Source organism: Protomyctophum parallelum (genome assembly GCF_964188405.1).
Source record: "Protomyctophum parallelum genome assembly, chromosome: 2".
Taxonomy (NCBI): domain Eukaryota; kingdom Metazoa; phylum Chordata; class Actinopteri; order Myctophiformes; family Myctophidae; genus Protomyctophum; species Protomyctophum parallelum.
Window position 1 is genome coordinate 60176960 of NC_139699.1, and position 20775 is coordinate 60197734.

Below are 20775 nucleotides of genomic sequence, written 5' to 3' on the forward strand. Positions count from 1 at the left end.
TAGCGATGACTTGATTGGCTGAGCAAAGTGCATATTATTGAAGATAAAAAGCGAGGGCAGAAAAGTGAAAACGCCAAAAGTGATTGGCCGGAATTACCTTTGTGATGATTAGATTGGCTGAGCACAGAATGTGATGTATATGATGATGTAGAGCGCAGACGTGATTTTCTGTTTTACACTAAGCTCTTTGGTTCTGTTTGCCTTCTGTAGGACAGTCAACCATGGTAGGGCTTGGTGACTTGCCTCGACCCATTCTGACCTGAGATCAGATTCATACGAGGTTTCCACTAGACACACACTGGTCTGATTAACCCATTCTGACCTGAGATCAGATTCTAGAAATGTCAGCCGTTCTTCGATTTTTCGAAAATAGCAGACCTACAAGCTCGTATCGCGCCACTCGGTGGCGCGATATGAGCTTGTAGATCTGCTATTTTTCAATAGCTAAAGCATAACATTATGCCGACACCAAAATGGGTGCCCGATCAGAATGGGTTAACCATGGTAGGGCTTGGTGACTCGCTCAAATGAGAATACAACAAGAAACACGACTATGTCTATAATATATGAGATAATATAATATATGAGATAATAATCTTAAATAATCTTTGGCCCCTTCTCAATTCCTCCCTTGTCCCACCCGGTCAAAAAATAGACAAACCTGTCGTGTATGTCATAATACCTTCCAAACCCCTGTATGTTGCAGGAGAATCATTTCATTAGACCTGCACCAGCATCTCTCCTGCTTTTTTAGGGGGATTTCACCCCTCTTTGCGTGGTGGTCAACCCGGTCAAAGGTCAAAATTCAAATGCTTTTTAATGGATCTATGTTAATAAAGCCCCGATATATCAAACTGACTAATATAAAATCCACCAGAATACTGGAAATGACATCTACTTTGTTTCAAATTATTATCAGGGAAGGGGGGGGGGGGGGGGTGCGCTTGGGGACATCAAATGTGCATCATCAACTTCAGCCAGTCAATGTTAGTTTAAATGAACGATCGATGAGGAATCCATCCTGACAGACAGACTCTCAGGACAGAGAGAGTTGTGCTGTGTCCTGTAGAAGTGAGACACGCAGCCCACTGAGCCCAGGCAGTGATGCTGTGCAGAGCAGTGATGTAATGCCGTTTAACAGAACGGCGCGTGCAGCCGCGCGCAGGCACACACACACACACCCCCCCCCCCCCCCACACACACACACACACACACACACACACACACACAGCAGTCCATCTTTCTCTGTGGGTCTGCAGAATCACAGACATCTCCAAGCAGCTTTTGTTTACACAACAACACCTATCAGTTTTCTCAATGGAGAATCAATACCTGTCATGATTTATAACCATGACAGATAGAAAGGAATATGACTCTGCAACCATAAAACTGATCATCATCCTCCCCCCCACCCCCCTCTCTGGGCTGATGACCTCACTATTATATTAATATCATAATATTATACAGCACTGAGCACTAGCAGGAAACCATCACATCACTTGGAGAAAGTCTGTAAAGCAAGCCATAACATAGTAACCACACGCATGTCACACACAGACACACACACACACACACACACACACACACACACACACACACACACACTGTAGAATCTAATCTACATTCAGTTGGGACTTGGGAACCTTCTTTTTAATCTTCATTAGATTATATAATAATATGGTAATATTATGCTATATCTGCTGCTGAACCAAATCAAACCAATGCAACCATTGGAACACAGTAACACACACACACACACACACACACACACACACACACACTCACCAACAGAGCAGACCAGAGGCAGACCACAGTAACAGACCACCATTAACACACTCACCAACAGAGCAGACCAGAGGCAGACCACAGTAACAGACCACCAGTAACACACTCACCAACAGAGCAGACCAGAGGCAGACCACAGTAACAGACCACCAGTAACACACTCACCAACAGAGCAGACCAGAGGCAGACCACAGTAACGGACCACCAGTAACACACTCACCAACAGAGCAGATGAGAGGCAGACCACAGTAACAGACCACCAGTAACACACTCACCAACAGAGCAGATGAGAGGCAGACGGTCACCCATCCATGCGACCAGCAGCAGCCTCAGCAGAAGCCGTGCCGTTCCGAGCCGTTCCTCCTCCATGGTGCAGCTCCTCATTACATTACAGCCCTGCAGGGCAGGCAGGTACCGAAGAAGACTCGTCTTCTTTTGTCATCTTGGAGACAATAATTCTTCTTCAGCCAACATCTGCAGCCATGCAGCGTCGCTCTGTTTGTTCCACCACCGCGGCGGTGTTGTTATTTCAGCCGAGACAGAGCGATCACACACACCTCCTGGTCCTCGCCGTGGGAAGGAGGATGATGCATAATGATAAAGGAAATAATGGTCAGCTCATTTCACACAGGACAGGAGGAGCAACACAAACGAAGCCTTCTTTGAGCTTCAGCGATACATTAAAATACCGCTGTCCAGTGTTGCCAGATTGCGTGAGAGAAACAAGCAACCAGGTCTATGAAAACAAGACCAAAATAATCTGATTGATTGATTGATTGATTGAACATTTTATTTCACAGTATTCAAACGAAATCAGTCAATACAGAAAACACTGATACTTGGACGAAACCATGAAAAGCACTATTGACTTTTACATCAGACTCCTCCATTTTCAATTAATCAGCAGAACATTTAAAGACGTACAAATATACACTTCTATGAAAAACAGGAAATCACTCTATAAAGAAGGTAAACAGAAAACATGTACAGTAGCATACTGGGTGACCAGTTGTCCCCCTCTGCGTGGGACAGTCCCTCATTCCCAAGGCTTTTCAGCCGTCCCACAAACTTTTCGTTTTTTTTATCGTGGCCGTCCGCATAGGCGCTCTTTGAGAGCGGTTTTGAAGTAGTCAAAGGATTCACATTTCTTAATGGCTGTTGGTAGGGCGTTTCACATTTTAGTGGCATATTACAGGTTGCATTTACTATGAAATCGGGCATTTCCCGTCAGTCGGTCGGTCAGTTGTTTGGTTTGGTCATGCCTCGTGACAGACATCACGCGACATCAGGGATGGAGCTGACCTGTTCTGACATTCCATAATGTTGATCCTTCCCCATCCATCCTTCCTCTTCGATGTCTATACCTTTTGACTGATACCTGTCCATTCAAACTCTAGACGGGCCCGCCCCAAAGTTATTAGTGCAGCCGCGCCCGGCAGCCGGCAAAAACTAGAGTTCTCATCACCAGGCCACGAAAATTAAGTCCCGGCCCTAACTGGGCCCTCATCAAACCCTGTAACACTCAAGACACTGCCCCCACTGCCACCCTTAGATCTCCATATATGGAGAGATCTGGTGCTTTACCTCTGGCAGTTGAGGTGGGCAGATAGATATACGGGCAGCGACTGTGTGCTCTTTGTATCCTGGGAGTTGTAGATGAGTTTCATTTTGTTTTCTACTGTCCACTATACCATGATTTAAGAAACTCTTTCTTTGAAAAAAAAAAAATCAGGATAAGAACCCAGATTTGTTTTGGACAATGTAGCCTATGTTAAATTGGTTGTTCACTAATGAAGTTTTTGTTTTAGGAAAATTCATAGAGAAGGCATGGCAGTTATGTTGGAGAACGATGTATCATGTATCCATAAGTAACTGTTTATGTATTTTGTTTATGGTGGTATCATTGTGTATGTAAAGTTTGTGAGTGTCTTGTAAGCCTGTGCGGGCTGGGCATAATTGATGTAGGACACTTTAATAAAAACTCTTATCTAATATCTATCTATCTATCTATCTATCTATCTATCTATGGAGCTGACCTGTTCTGACATTCCATATGTTGATTTGACCTCATCAAACCCTGTACACTCAAGACACGCTCCATATATGGCCAGTACAGAATTCATTCCATATGTTGATCTGATGCCTAAAGCGCCAGCGCTCGCCACCTCGCCCAGGCTTACCACCTCGAAGGAAAAAAAAGAAAAAAGAAAGAATATTCTTCTAACATTTTTAACAACACAAATCTTGTATGTGCGTGAAATGAAACATTTCGCAACCCGCAACTGCAAATGTTTACAAGCCCAAAGTCGCTTATAATAAGCGGACATGGCAACACACTGCTGCTGTGTCAAGTGAACCACTAGGGGGGGCGTATACAACTTCCGGCGAAGGCTCTTCGAAATAAAACCTACAGTACGCCGAAGTAGCAAAATAATTTATTGAGAAATTATTATTATTATTATTGTGAAGAAACAAGATGTTTTATTGGAATATACATAATTTGTACAATAGTAAAGATTATAAGATCATATTTAAATTTTAACCAGTATAAGCTGACTCATATAGGCCTACTGACAAAAGAAATCAAGATATTATGTCAAGACTAAAAATCAGACCCTATTTATTTGACAAAGTCTATTATTCTGATAATCTTCTGTGAAAGGTTGTTCGCACTAAACCATACAATGTTTCTGGTCGAGTATTACAATGATGTGTCTGATTCAAATGCATGATTCCACTATTTATAAATTCCAAATGGAAGGTTTTATTTTGAATGAAATTTGTTTTGTGGTCTATAGCTCAGTCAGCTGCCTGCAAGCAGAGTTTTTCACACGATTAAACATGATTGAGTTTCTCTCTCACACACACACACACACACACACACACACACACACACACACACACACACACATTTTTCAGATGAAGCCGTAAATAGGTTGATCAGTGTCAAAAGGCACTACTGAGATTCGAACTCAGGATCTCCTGTTTACTAGACAGGCGCTTTAACCATCTAAGCCATAGCGCCACTGGTGCATGGCAGCCATAAATAGGCTCTATAGTCATGCACGTTGAGTGAGTAGGTTTAAAATACACGATCAGCGTTGGTTTAATCACATTCACATTATACACCTGTAATGATGCAACTTTCAAATGTATTGTCACTTTACAACCACAAGTGTACATTAGGTGTGGTGTTAAGGAATGGTTATTTTCTGCAAGATTTCCACGATTTTTGCAGTTTATATACATTGATGATTGATTGATTGATTAATTGATTGTTCGAAAATGTTATTAACAATAACAAGTTGTAGAATGGGTACACAAATCTGAGTAGATGAAACTTGAAAAAGCACTAAAGACTTGTTTATATTGGTACAAGTCTAGGGCCGGACTCATTCAATGTTTAAACGTATTGAAATTATTGCACAAATGCACATATTGAATCTGGATCTAACACAAATAGTGCACTAACATTAAATTAATTACGTAAAACATGTACATAAAATCAGTTGCAATATTGGACATAATTTCAAGTGAAAGCGTTTTTCCAATAGGCCAAAAGCAAAAACGTTATATGTCCCTTTATAGCAAGATAAATGCAAAGTATATACTGCAGGCATTAACTGAAAATGCACTATGCTGCTCTATGATCCTCACCAATTACTGCTATATAGTAAAATGAGAAAGTAAATCAAATCAGTTGCATTAATTAGGCCTACTTATGGCTCTATCTACAACTTCCAACATGTACAGTAGGCTACTCTCTGCCTCCCACCTGGCTTGAAAACCCCTGTTTTCAGAGTCAACCTTCCATTTAGCAATTTTTGGGGAGAGGGGTGTAGCTGAAAGTTGACCACAGGCGGTAGACTTCCACTGCTGATGAATAGTGAAGACCAGGCTTGCGGGCTCGCAATGTATTGTGGGACTTGGAGTATTATGGTGGTGGTGCAAATTTGCAATATAGCAGAGGGCCAGTTCAAATAGTAATTAAATATCATCCCGCGGGCCAAAGATAATTCATTCACGTGCCTGATTTGGCCCCCAGGCCAAATCTCCAAAATAATGGAAAATATACAATGTACAGTATAGAAAAGTAGGGTGACTAACTATTTGTTACAGGGGCTAGTTTCGAATTCTACAATTTAGTGGCATATGAGAGAATTGAGAAATGAGTTTAACTTTAAACCCTTGTTTGAGCCGAGTCTGGGTTGAACGTGGTTTTAACAGTATTGCATTAAAAAACCCCACAGGAAATTACAGTTCAATACAAGGTCTGCTAGGCTAGAGAATTTAAAACCCAAGAAAAAGCCTATTGCAATTGGGGTCCTTCATATTCAATTCATCAGAATGTATTTCTCTTGATTTTTGTCACCTGGCATGACATGAATCATGATGCCCAGGCGGAAAAGAGGTTACCATAAATAGGCCTAAAGAATAGAAGTGGGGAAGACAACCTCCTCATGGTACCTGAGCACCACAAAGGCCTTAAAAACAAGACTCCAGACGTCCCAAAACAAACTGATCAGGCTACTGCTTTGCCTTTAAGAACAGGCCAGGGACTTCAACTCTGGACCCTAAAACTCAACTGGATTCTTGTTGTCCACAAACCAATCTTTATGTTTACTATACACCCAGTGGTCCTGAAGAGGGAAAGGAAGGCACAATATACTTTAGGTTCAGACCAGAGGCAGAGCTGTATGTTATTATCGTCACTCCATGTAGGCCATTGTGTATAATATAGTACAGTCAGTGTGTGGAGTAAAGTCACCTCTCAAAGTCTCCTTTGAGAGATGGAGGCAGCTGTCCGTTTCAAAAGCTGGAGCGGAGACCAGTCTACAGCAGATACAATAATTGTATGGCAATTGAGAAGCAGTATTTAAAAGCCTTGGAAAGCCGTATACAATATGTAAAGCTGATTTCTCATAATGAAAACTGCAAGCAAGATGCTTAGTCTCGACACTTCCATTTGTAGTTACAAGGGGCATCTCGCCTATTTTTTTCATGCATTTTGGTAGAACTGACAGAACTGTTGGTGAGGTCAAAGGGCCAACATTGTGTTTCTTCAGAACTATCAAAACAGATTAAACATCTTGGATGCACTTTTTCTTAACTATTCTTATAACCATTCCGGAGCGACCCAAAACCAGGCATAACTCAAAGAGGTGCAAAACGTCTCGTCCATCTACGATGTCAATTTCAGGTGATCTATTCAGTGCAACAACCTAGCTCTGCATTTAGAATTATTGTACATATGTATCATTTATCCTATATGCATTTTAACATGACAGTTTAATTTGAACAAGATTGTTAACAGTACATGTATTGTACAGTCAAAAGTTATGCTAAACCAGGATAACACAAAATGTCCTGTAGGTTAGTTTTAAGAGTGCATAGGTATTCACTCGTAGGCATAGTCAAGAAGTTGAATGTCTTGGTAGATGTCGTGGTTAAAGGACCACGTCACCACTTTTCAACTTATCTTCATAAAACATGATTAAATGGCACAATCAAGTCGTTTTTCTTTTGTTTTCTTTGTATGAGTAATTTGGATGAAGTACTGCTGTTGTTTTTCTTGTTTTGGTTATTGTTGTTTTGCTTTCTTTATATGAGTAATTGTCTTGTAATGTTCATTGTTGTTTTCTGTATATTTGTACTGCATTTGTGTGGAAAAAGGAAAATCAATAAACACATTGTTGAAAAATAAATAGCACAATTGTTTTCTACTAGTAGGGAAAGAATTGTGGCATTATCATGATCATTAGTGAGAACCAATTATATGAAGATAGGTTGAAAAGTGGTAGTAGTAGTGAATGAGTCTTAATAGGCCCATATCAGTTATTATAAAAATGCTCAAAGTTTAAATAAACCTTTTATTGCAGCAAAACCTCATCTTCAATAAAGTAACAATGTTCTTCATCACCATGGACAGCGCCCCCAATTATCAAAAAGATAGACAGTCAATTTGAGGTCAAGGCTTTCCAAAATATTAAAAATATATTTGAAAAAATGTACAAACTATAAAAAATAAAAAAAAAATTAGACTGGTGAAAAACAATCCCATTTCTTTCTGCCCCATGCCATGCAGTCTCTTCAGCGGTCTCACAAAACAACAGGAAGAGTAGAGAGCAGTGTGTCACCTCCGATCACCTCCCTTCATTCTTATGTCTCGTCCTTGCATTCAACAGCAGGCAGGGCGGGGCTTGGCAGAACCTGGTTACCATTCAATGATAGGCCTATGCCTATGCCGTTTGCAGTCCCACTTGGCGCAGGTGCTCTTTCTGCAGCGGTCTCTCTCTGCGACGGTCTCTGTCTCCGCTGAAGCGGTGTCTCTTTCGGCACCAGTTCTTTCTCTTTCTTTGACAGTTTTATCTCATTGTTGTCCAGCCCTCTCTCTATCTGCTCCAGTCGTCGTTTTGTCTTCGCCACCTGTGTCTCCATCTTCTCCAACTGTCTCTCCCTCTTGTCCAGCTCTCTCTCTCTCTTCTCCAGCTGCTTCCATTCCTTGGGTAGCAGTTTCTTTTCGGCTGACGGCTTTTGCTTCTTCTTTGGCGGTGCTGCTGCGGCCCTGGCCGCCCTGCACTTGTGGTTCCAGCGATTCCACCCACTCATTTCAACAAACTATTGTGAACTGTGAAGGTTTGCTAATTGGAGGTGTTTTAAGCCCTCAATGGGGGCGTGGCTTTTACCCCCTGCAAGAACCAATGAAATTAAATGCTGCCCTGATTGATAAGACATTCAAAATGCAGCTGATAAACTTAATTGGTCAACAGGTGTCTGGCATTGACCTGATCACATGGATGGACTACTAGACCATTTAGATTTTAAACCTCTGTTTGTTTTTCCCTTTTCTTTTACTGTCTTTATATGATGATTTCCTGTTTTTTTTATATATAGAAGTGTATATTTGTATTTTGTACGTCTCTAAATGTTCTGATGAATTGGAAATGGTGGACCCTGCCTGATGTTAACAAGTGTTAATGCTTTATCATGGTTCGTCCACAGTTTTGTATTGACTGATTTGTTTTCCAATCAATCAATAACAGAAACACATGCTGTGCTCAGTCAGTGCACACACACACACTCAGGCTGTGGCTACACTAGGCAGGCGTGAAGCGTCAGAAGTCCGTCGCGTCAGGTCTCACTTTAAATCCTTCCGGGGCTTTGGGCGGTTCCTAGAGGAGACGCACACGGAAGCCTATTTAAACGCCTGTAGTCCTCTATTTCTTCGTTAGCGAAGTGGGCGTGAGAGGGACGTTTGAGTGACAAGATGTTGACACAGACAAAGGCGCATTCTAGTGTAGGCTGTATGGTGCTGTGTTGCTACTTGGCTATGGACTTATGACTGTCTAGTCGACTGGTTAACATACGTGCCTTTGGAACGGGGGACCCGGGTACGCCTCCCGGCCGAGGAGTTTTAAAACTAGTTTTGTTTTCGCCGACGACTTGCGGACGGACAACTTACATCTGACGCTCTCCTCCGCGCGGCGTCAGATGTAAGCTGCCGACAAGCGTGTGTCACCCGGCGGTGAGAAGGAGAAGGAGATTTTTGATTGATTGATTTAAATATTTATTAACAGTTTGCAGAATTACAATACATTTCAAGCACAAACTCAATACAAAGACTGTTAACTGTGAGTGGACGAACCAATTAAGCATTACACTTGTTTACAACAGGGTCCACATTGTTCAATTCATCAAAACATTAAAGACGTACAAATAGACACTTCTATATAGTTAAAGAACAGAACAGGAATTCATCATAAAACAGTGTTCCCTGACCGGGAATCGAACCCGGGCCGCGGCGGTGAGAGCGCCGCACCCTAACGACTAGACCACCACGGAGATGGATAATGCTGATGAGAAGGGCAGCACATGATGAAGAGAACGGGCTATTTTATAAAGTATAAAAAAAAGTTATTTTCAATGTCATGGATCAGGGTTACAGTAGTAAATGACAATGTAATTCAGCCAGGGGTGCCATGGATGAAAAGATTACAGGGGTGATCTGAAGCAAACATGAGAACCAATGCTTTACTTTATTTCTTCAGACAATTTTTCAATGTTTTGTTAATAATTTGGACATAATGTTACTTCGAGCAGTTCGAGCTGCCCACTGCCCAGATGTCTTCCTGTATCCCTTGACATGGCTTCACAATTCCCTCCCAGGGGGCGTTTGACAGCGTGAAAGAAGACAACTACAAGTATAACTCCTCCCAGTGGACGGGCTGCAGGCTGCATCTGTTCCATTGGCTAGTGCCTATCACTGCCGGGTGACGCGCTTCATTTTCACGCTTGTGCGCGGCTTCCATTTGAGTCTGTCCGTCGCGTCCATTTGAGACTGTCCGTAGCGTCCGTCGGACGCGGAGGTGGAGCTTATTTTCCATCCACCAGCTGTCTAAAAAACCCACGAAGAAGAATACTTGAGCTTCAAGTTCACGCCTGCTGAAGGCTAGATGTGCTCACAGGGACACACACACACGCGCACAGAGAGACCCTGTGAGCACATCTAGCCGTCAGCAGGCGTGAACTTGAAGCTCAAGTATTCTTCTTCGTGGGTTTTTTAGACAGCTGGTGGATGGAAAATAAGCTCCACCTCCGCGTCCGACGGACGCTACGGACAGTCTCAAATGGACGCGACGGACAGACTCAAATGGAAGCCGCGCACAAGCGTGAAAATGAAGCGTGTCACCCGGCAGTGATAGGCACTAGCCAATGGAACAGATGCAGCCTGCAGCCCGTCCACTGGGAGGAGTTATACTTGTAGTTGTCTTCTTTCACGCTGTCAAACGCCCCCTGGGAGGGAATTGTGAAGCCATGTCAAGGGATACAGGAAGACATCTGGGCAGTGGGCAGCTCGAACTGCTCGAAGTAACATTATGTCCAAATTGTTAACAAAACATTGAAAAATCGTCTGAAGTAAATAAAGTAAAGCATTGGTTCTCATGTTTGCTTCAGATCACCCCTGTAATCTTTTCATCCATGGCACCCCTGGCTGAATTACATTGTCATTTACTGTAACCCTGATCCATGACATCGAAAATAACTTTTTTTTATACTTTATAAAATAGCCCGTTCTCTTCACCATGTGCTGCCCTTCTCATCATCATTATCCATCTCCGTGGTGGTCTAGTGGTTAAGGTGCTGCGCTCTCACCGCGGCGGCCCGGGTTCGATTCCCGGTCAGGGAACACTGTTTTATGATGAATTCCTGTTCTGTTCTTTAACTATATAGAAGTGTCTATTTGTACGTCTTTAATGTTTTGATGAATTGAACAATGTGGACCCTGTTGTAAACAAGTGTAATGCTTAATTGGTTCGTCCACTCACAGTTAACATGCAGTCTTTGTATTGAGTTTGTGCTTGAAATGTATTGTAATTCTGCAAACTGTTAATAAATATTTAAATCAATCAATCAAAAATCTCCTTCTCCTTCTCACCGCCGGGTGACACACGCTTGTCGGCAGCTTACATCTGACGCCGCGCGGAGGAGAGCGTCAGATGTAAGTTGTCCGTCCGCAAGTCGTCGGCGAAAACAAAACTAGTTTTAAAACTCCTCGGCCGGGAGGCGTACCCGGGTCCCCCGTTCCAAAGGCACGTACGTTAACCAGTCGTCTAAACAGCCATGACAGCGAAGTAGCAACAGAGCAACTTATAGCCTACATTAGAATGCGCCTTTGTCTGTGTCAACATCTTGTCACTCAAACGTCCCTCTCACGCCCACTTCGCTAACGAAGAAATAGAGGACTACAGGCGTTTAAATAGGCTTCCGTGTGCGTCTCCTCTAGGAACCGCCCAAAGCCCCGGAAGGATTTAAAGTGAGACCTGACGCGACGGACTTCTGACGCTTCACGCCTGCCTAGTGTAGCCACAGCCAGAGAGAGAGAGAGAGAGAGAGAGAGAGAGAGAGAGAGAGAGAGAGAGAGAGAGAGAGAGAGAAATAAATAAAATAGATCCCAGAAGTTACATCAACACACACAGAACAAATATATTTCCCTACATGGTGCATTTTAAACTCAGTATCAAATGTAGTTACTATGAACAATTTCCTAAGTTCCTTTATTATTTTTAATATGGCAAAAGTTAACAGTGTAGAATTGTGTGAAACAAGAGTGAAACGAAGTAGACCTCTAGCATCTTATACTTGACAAGGATGGGTGATTTTTGGATTCCTCCTGACAGTAAACAAAGCAATTTGTCACACCTGGCTAGTCTGGTCTGGCTAGCCTTTTGTTCTGACCTCAGCCTTCACGGGGGATTTGATAGCATCAAAGGATTTTCCACAGAAAGAGTAAATGATGCAAATGTAACCAACAAGACTCAAGTTAACTGAAAAGTGATTTCTTAAAGGGACACTTCACCCTTTTTGCAAAAAATATATGTTAATGACGTTTAGAAGCTTTAGATCACTTTCCTGGGGGTATTTATGTGTGTAATATGTGGTTTTAGATATTTTAGATTGTAGCAGTGAGCCTGTTGTCTCTGATGTCATGGACACTGGTCTCACTACCTTCCTGGACTACAATTCCCATAATTCTTTGGTGCACTGCTCCTCCTTGTGGATAGGGGGAGAGCTGTCTTACTGAGACAAGTTAGACAACATGTAGTCCAGGAGGGAAGTGAGCCCAGTGTCCATGACATCAGAGACAACAGGCTCGCTGCTACAATCTAAAATATCTAAAACCACATATTACACACATAAATACCCCCAGGAAAGTGTTCTAAAGCTTCTAAACGTCATTAACATATATCTTTTTTGCAAAAAGGGTGAAGTGTCCCTTTAAGGGACCACTACAATTTAAACCAAAATCGCCATAACTGAATACCGTAGTTATTAATGTACTGTAAGTAACGGTCCATAATTTAACCACAGGTATAAAATAAATATTTAGTTTTTACAAACCTACATGAAAAGGACTTGAGAATACATTGGCTTTAACGCAATGGTGCCATCTGCTGTACACTGGACGCAATACCATTCTGCAATCTGCACAGAACTGATTGTGAATTTTATTGTGCATGGTTGTCTAGCTGTGTGGAAAAACACAATGAATAATATTGTAGCAGTATACATCATTCATCACAAACGAATTGTTCACAACTATAAGACTAAAAAGGTGTAGAAATCACTCGATACAATTTCTGAATTATTCCTTGTTATTTCCGAAAGCTTTAACGGAGGCGGGGCGGGGGGGGACAAAACGGACACCCACCCCTCTGCTCCGGCGCCGGTGACGTCAACACCCTGCGCTGCTGGGCTTACAGGAGAAAGGAGCAACCGACCTTAGAGTATACTCTAAGCAACCGACAGACAAACGAGGTAAATATTAATTATAATGCATCGCATAATATTTTCATTTTTCCTTTGATGCTTTCTGCACACACGATGTCTCTAACGAACATATCTGCAATTATAGTCTTTATAGTCTGTCAACTTTGTATGCACTTTTGCAAGTTTCATAGTAGTAGAGTAGACGCCTGTTGTTACAGGGTTAACGTCTCTCATTCACAGATTGCATTAAAGAGATTTCTGTTCTTGATTTTTTTTTTTTGCATTATGGAATATTGTGTGTGCTGCGCATTGAGCATTGATTCTTATTTTGTAATAGTCAGACGGTTTTTGTTGTTAATGTTTCCATGATTACTGGACTGCAAACAGGGTGCTGAAAGGACATTATTGGGCATTCTGTGGCACATCACTTGAATTTGACAAAATTACACACTCTGCAAACACATTGTTCAGTGTTTATATTGCCATGGACAAAATTGCTTGCAGAGAATCCTCCAATCAATGGCACTTTAATAATGCGTAATTGTTGTATCTGCAAATTATTGTATTTTATTGCTGTAATGTCATTTAGCAGTTTATGTTGCACAAATATAATGACCTGATGAACAGATTGTACTATTTGCCACACTTGTCCTTAACACCCAGTGTTGTGAAGTATTCACAAAGCAGGATTAAGATGCCGGTAACTTTAAATACAATGATTATCAATCAACATAAGTAGAAAGATTTGTTTTACAGATTTATGTCAGTATCATCCAGGCAGGGTACATAATCTTTTTCACAATTATCTCTAACTTTCTAATCCTGCTTTGTGGAAATACGAATACAAATCATTTGGACCAGCCTATGCAAACATGCACTACAAAGTGTACTATAGATCATCATGTTTGTGTGAGACACCTTTTCCACAGTTCTAGAACTGGTTCAGTTTATTTTGTATGATGGTTTATATCACATCTGCAATCTTCCAACCTGAACAGTGACAGTATCTTTTTGGTTCTAGTTCCAAACCAACTTTTAGGTATCTGAACCATTTAATTTGGTTCAAAAGTAGGCAGGAAAACGGAATGGAACCGGTTCAACCCCGGTGGAAAAGGGGCCTCAGACAGGGAGCCAGCATGTAGATTGCCTTTCACAGAGACTGCATATTTGAGATGTGTACTTTTTCCCCCCTTTTTCTTTTTTCTTGTACAGACAACCACCATTCTGCTGCCGGTAAAAGGTGGAGCGACCAGCAGCCATTGTTTTGTCTTCCGGGTCAATTCTTCAACAGTACAGAACACAACACAGATTTCACAGAGGTTTAAGGGGTGTCCAGCGCCAGCCAGAAAAAAAGACTGACAGAGCCGGACCCCGCATGTCAACCGACTGTATCAAAGAAAGCTCTCTTGGATTGTATCAGACAACACGGCATAAACACAGAGTAGACTGCGATAGTTAATGAAAATGAATGAGCCGCCGGAAAAAGAGAGACGTGGTGTCCAAGTAAAACGTAAGAGTTCTGTGGAGAAGCCTCTGCCTACACCAGCATCCCTGCCAGAAGGTCTGTCTGCAGCAGTCGTGGGAAAAGAACCACCGCCACCAGCACCGCAGGACAGCGAAGAGGAGGCCCAGCACGCCCCAACGAACGAGCCACCGAAAAAAAGGACATGCGTCCAAAGAAAACGTAAGAGTTTGGTGGAGGAGCCTAAGCCTACATCAGCATCCCAACCAGAAGAAGGTCTTCTCAGTGATGTAAATAGGTTTTCAATGTAATGTAGTCCCGGGATGCAGGGATGGTCTTTTAGATGAGTCCCAGGGACATTTTATATTTAGTCCCACTTCAACGACGTTAAGGAGTCATATTTATATGGTTATAATGTGGTTATATTCATGTAGAATAAATGACTATTATAACTAAAGCTAGCAAAACAAACTAGAATAAAAAAAACAGTACAGTAGTGCATCCCGTGGATGCAGAGGTCGTTGTTTTATTGCGTCCCTTAACTATAAACTGCGTTTTGGGATGCAAAATGCACCCTATTTTAATCTCTGTCGTCTGTCTGCAGGTGTGGGAGAAGAAGCGCCATCAGAAGAGGAGCCCCAACAGGACCCTGTTTCTGCTGCGCCTGCTCCTATGGCGGTTTGTATGGATACCTGCTGCCAGGAAACCGAATCCCACACCCCAGTTCAGCCAGTTATTGCCAAGAAGGAAACCGGAAGGACCTTTGGACCAAAAAAGGAACGATATTGTAACCGAGAATGGTACGCAAGTCGAGACTGGCTCGTGCTGTGCAGCACTCGAAAGCGGCTGATATGTCACGTCTGCCGCTTCGCCGTGTCTCGCAACCTAATCACCTTATCCGCAAAATGTGGCGAGGACAGCTTCTCCACTAAGGGCGTGAACAACTGGAAGAAATGCCCCCTGATCCTGAACAAGCACGAGAACACTTGGAAACACCAGATGTCTGTTCAGAGGCGTCATTCCTACTTAAACCCGTCGCCAGAGCAAGCTCCGCTGTCGGACATGGAGGAGAAAAAGCAGTCCTCTTCGGTGGAGAGTGAGGAGAAGTCTCAGCAGCAGGGAGAAGAAAAACCTCTCAGTTCGAACCAGAGTAAAAAAACGAGTCCGTATAAAGTCCCCGACCCTGTTTACGCTACACGTGGTTCCTACTTAAAGCCGTCACCAGAGCACGTGGAGGAAAAAACACCACCTAGAAGACGGAAAAAGCAGTCCTCTTCTGAGGAGAGCGAAGAGGAGTCTCAGCAGCATGAAGAAACACCTGACCATGTTTACACTACATGTGGTTCTACAGTGTGTATGGACACCTGCTGCCAGGAAACTGAAGCCCCAGCTCAGCCATTTGTTACTAAAAAGGAAACTGCCAGGTCGTATGGAAAAACTAAAAAAATTGACCGCTATTGTGACCCAGAGTGGTACATAAGTCGAGACTGGCTTTTGTTGTGCAGTACTCGGAAGCGGCTGATATGTCACGTCTGCCGTTTTGCCGCGGCTCACACCTTGATCACAGTCTCAAACCCCGGCAAGGCAGAGTTCTTGACTACAGGTGTAAACGATTGGAAAAGATGCCCCCAGATCCTGGACAAGCACGAGAAAGGCTTTAGACACCAGGAGGCCGTGCGGAAGAGTCTTTCCTACAAGCTGCAGACACCCATTAAGCCACGAGATCTGTCCGCTGAACAGAGCCATAGGCGAGATGGCATCCATCAGCTACTCCACTGTCTTCGCTTTCTCGTGAGGCAAGGGATCACCATCAGGGGGCATGACGATAAGGAGTCCAACTTCGGTCAGCTGACTGCCTTAGTGACGAGGAAAAACAAAGTGCTGGACAGCTTCATGGCCACGGGTAAATACTTCTCCCACGACATCCTGAACGACCTGCTGCAACACATGTATCGGGTCTCGTTCAACGCGCTGCTGACCACCATCAGAGGCGCCAGACATTATGCCATAGTCGTGGACGAGGCCAGGGACGTGAGCGGCAAAGAGCAGCTGTCCTTTTCTCTTCGATGGGTCTCGGGGGACTACACCGTGCACGAGGACTTCATCGGGATGCATGCATGTCCGGGCGCCGACGTTCAGTCCATAATGTACACAGTCGAGGACGTTCTGTGCCGGTGTGGTCTCGACATCATGGACATGCGGGGCCAGACCTACGACGGTGCATCTGTGCTGCAGGGGCAAATGTCAGCGGTGGCCAGCCAGATTAAGGAAAAAAATCCAAACGCCCATTCCATCCACTGCGTGAGTCACAGCCTCTACTTGATTCTCCAGGAGGTGGCGTCCAAGTGTCCAATGATTCGGGGGGCCCTGTCGCTCGTGCATGACCTCCACGAGATGATCGCCTCCTCGTCGGAAAGGCTGGACGTATTTGCCAAAATGCGCGTCTCTCTCGCTTCCAAATGGGAGAGAGACGTGGGCTGTCTGAAACGCGTCTGCCCCGCTCGTTGGATCTGCAGAGTATCGGCCGTGAAATCCCTCCTGGATAACTACGAGGGCGTGTATTATACGCTGGACCAGATGATCTATTCGGGGGTCCTGACGGAGGCCGTGAAAAAAGTGCCCGGGGTGCGGGCACTCATGAGCCAATTTGAAGTTCACCTGGGCTTGAAGGTTTTCCTCCAGCTCTTCTCCGCTGCCGAGAAGGTAGCACGTGCTCTGCAGGCGAAAGAGGAGATGTGCACGGAAACCGTGCAGTCCAACGTGAACACGCTCAGCGCACACTATCAGGGAATGAGGTCGGACGCGGTCTTTCATCAGATATGGGAAAGCGCAAACACGACACTAACCCAAGCTCCCACCACCTCCCTCCTTCCTCCTCCAGCAACACAAGAGCGGCTGTCTACTTGCCGCTACGAAGACCTTTTCGCAAAATATGCATTGCAAAGCCCAGAAGAGCTGTACAGGAGCCGATTCTTTGAGCTGCTCGACTGGTTGACTTCAGAACTGGACGGTAGGTTTGACCCGCCCACCCTGCATCTCCTGTCTCACGTCGAAAGTCTGCTGCTCGCTGCTGTGAACAGGTAAAGAGTACCATTTTCTGTTGCTCATTGATTTGTACAGTATATCCGTGTAGTAAAGAAGCACTTGGTTTCTTTTAAGAACGGATAAGAAATCCTGACAGTTTTCTGAAAAACCTAGGTTTCTATGTCAGTGATTCTCAAACATTTTCATGTCAAGGACCCCCAAAACTATATGTAATTGTCCACTGACCCCCATCTGAAAATATGTTGTTCCAGGGACCCCCCAGAAGCAAAGATTTGAGTTAAAAACGTTCGCTACTGAAAGAATAAATTCAAAGATTTGCACTACATTTTCAGGATTTTTCAAAAATAGCAGATCTACGAGCTTGTAGATCTGCTATTTTTCAATAGCTAAAGTATAACATAATGCTTAAAACACCAAAAGGGGTTCCAGCCTAAAATGGGTTTACTTGTTTGTGTCATTAGTATATCCCCAGTTCCACACGGAACACAAATTAAAGTGACGTAATTCCTTTTTTAAACAAGGTTGATTTTTCAAATAAATAATAATACAAAAATGTATTGAACGTGTTCACCTCTGCTGCTGTCTAAACTAGCGGACGTTTACTAAAGTTTGAACCAGAACAAATTATCGGCCATTTTAGCTGTTTGGCACTGGTAAGCTACCGCCCCCCCCTAAAGTACTGAACCTGTTAAACGTTGCTATTATCATCCTATAATAGTGCCTATTCTTGTTTTAACAGGTCGGACGAAGGGCCCGTTGAAATCCCATACGACGTTGCCGTTCAGTGTAAGGGAGACGTGGACATGGCGATGCTCTCCGCACAGCTGACGATGCTCCCAGGCCTTTTGGCAGACCACAACAGGACTAACGACCACGCGGTCACAAGTGTGACCAAGATGGCGTCACTTGTGGACGTGCTGGCGGCGGCGGGGGACGCGGCAGCGGAGCGCTTCAGTGAGGTCGACAAGCTGCTGCGGCTCTACCTGACGGTGCCGATGACGAACGCTACCGCCGAACGGAGTGCGTCGAGCCTCCGTCAGCTGCAAAACTGTTCACCGATGAGCGAAAAACGCCTCAACCACCTGCTGTTCATGCACATCCACAAGAGGTTGACCGACGAGTTGGACATGGACGAGGTGGTGAAAAGCTTTTGCTTTGGGAATGACAGGCGAATCCTGTACTTTGGGCAATAGAGGAATAACCGCTAAACCGATAAATTGTGCAAATCCTGTGTCTGTAATGTATTGTGTATTCTTGACACAACTTCTTCTATTGTGTGAACCATTATGGAGGGCAAAATACATCTCCTTTTAATATGAATGTTCTGCTCTGGTGCTTAATTGTGAGCCCACGCAAAACTTTCAAAAAATCACTTTCACCTCCTAGAAACTCCATTCACACTTTTTTATAATTCAGACTGTGGAGACACATGCTGGAACCTTTTACTTTGAAATGTTTTGTAGTTTCTGAGTTATTTAATTTAAACGCCCAATGCATTCTCAATGGCAATAACACAAACTTTGGCACCACGTATTTAAAAAAAACAGCACAGCACGCGGGGGTAATACCAAAGACGTCCACAGACGTCTTGGGCACAAAATGTGTTTTAATGTGGGTTCAGGTTCTTTCAGGTTAGTCTATGAACTGAACTGAATATTGCCGAGCGGTTAAGTGGTACAGATTGGTGGGCTGCTAACGCTTTCATGATTTTCAAGTGGGCCAGAAAAGTAATAGCAAAATGAAAGTGAATTTTGCCCTCCGCAATGGTTCTTAAAAGAACAAGATGCTGTGTCACAATGTATGAGTTCAAAATACATCTTTGGTGGGAAAAAGTGTGATGCTCTATATTTTGTTAATACTCTACTAACTACATTTGCACACAGTAACGGCTTCCCTTCCCGCCCTATTGTGATAGAACAAAATAAGTCAAACATGTATGTTTCCATATGTAATAATTATTCTCTCCAACTACCCGCTATTAAAGTAGGTAATTAACACACCCCAGGATTAATTTATTGTGAATCGGTTGAGATTGACTGGTGAAATTATACAAATTGTAAATAATGGCCTTCTGTATTTCCTGTCCTTTTATGCTGTGTGTTCTCATTGCTGTGTCAGGCAGAATCCTTTTGTATGTTTTTTCTGGAATTGAACATGGTTCTTTGACCACACTACACTTGGTTGGTGATGCTGCTGTAACAAAATAAAATGTGTGTTTGAACATCTGAAACACTCCAATATATTATACGGTGAATATACATGGCACATAGGCTACACGTGATGAACATGAAATATAAAGGATCAGAGTTTGATCTTAATTTAATAGGTTATATAAACTGCATATATAATATATATAATAACGTGTGAAATCATTATAAATCAACATATTGCTTCATTGAGTTAATTCCTCTCTCAGCATGCCTGGGCCTTGATAGTTTGAGAGTCCAATTGCTGCTTATCGGTAGATGATTCTTTCATTTTGATTCAGATTGTCCAGCTATGACCTGGCTCGTCCTCCAGCACATCGAGCTTACTCCACAAATAAACCTACAAAATGACTGTCGGAACATTTTTACACCATGGTTGAACTGAGCTGTAAGTAATTGATTGCAAGTCTGTAGATCTGCCACTACAGGGCGCTGCTCTGCAACAAACCGCCCCAGCAATCGGGATGGGACATGCATGCGCCTACTATATGGAAGTAAAAACATGACATTATTCGGCACACATACACATACCATCATTCGTCACGTGTATTTTAGGTTTGCTTCACTTGTGTTTTCACTGCTTCACTTGTCTGCAAAATACAACTCGCAAAGATTTGCACTCCTTCACTTGTGTTTTATAGCGTTCGCAAACAACTTAATGTCATGTTTTTACTTCCATACTACTAGGCTACTGATGTCCTGAGTCTACACCACTGGTTCCCAAACGTTTTCATGTCAATTAAGGACCCCCAAATCGACACTAAGTAGCCCACGGACCCCCATTTGAAAAGATATAATTTCCAGGGATCCCCATAAGAGAAGATTTGTACGGCTAGCAGTGATTTTTCAATCTGTTTAATTTCAAGGACCCCCTATTTAATAGCATTTCTATCTGGGACCCCCAATTTATATTGTAACATCAATGCTAATTCAACTCTGAGTGTACAAATGGAACAGTTAGGGTCCATTTGGTTCCATTTGTACACAGAGTTACAGACCCATAAGGGT

The 20775-nt window shown here is 43.2% G+C and overlaps 2 protein-coding genes across 2 annotated transcripts in view; one reads left to right on the forward strand and one right to left on the reverse strand.

The window, feature by feature from the left end:
- The window catches only part of lrp3 (low density lipoprotein receptor-related protein 3), a 23092-nt gene extending 20718 nt beyond the window's left edge, over nt 1-2374 (reverse strand). The window contains exon 1 of the mRNA XM_083759393.1: nt 2061-2374. Coding sequence (XP_083615519.1) covers nt 2061-2169 — 109 coding nt within the window. The 5' untranslated portion in view covers nt 2170-2374. The remainder of the gene's footprint in view (nt 1-2060) is intronic.
- A 12143-nt stretch (nt 2375-14517) lies between these two features.
- LOC310854722 (zinc finger MYM-type protein 1-like) lies at nt 14518-18860 on the forward strand (the record flags this gene model as incomplete). The annotated part of the gene is made up of 3 exons (XM_083759395.1): nt 14518-14737; nt 15120-17595; nt 18300-18860. 3 exons carry the CDS (start codon nt 14518-14520, stop codon nt 18751-18753), a joined length of 3150 nt encoding a protein of 1049 aa, XP_083615521.1. The 3' UTR covers nt 18754-18860.
- Between the last annotated feature and the right edge of the window lie 1915 nt (nt 18861-20775).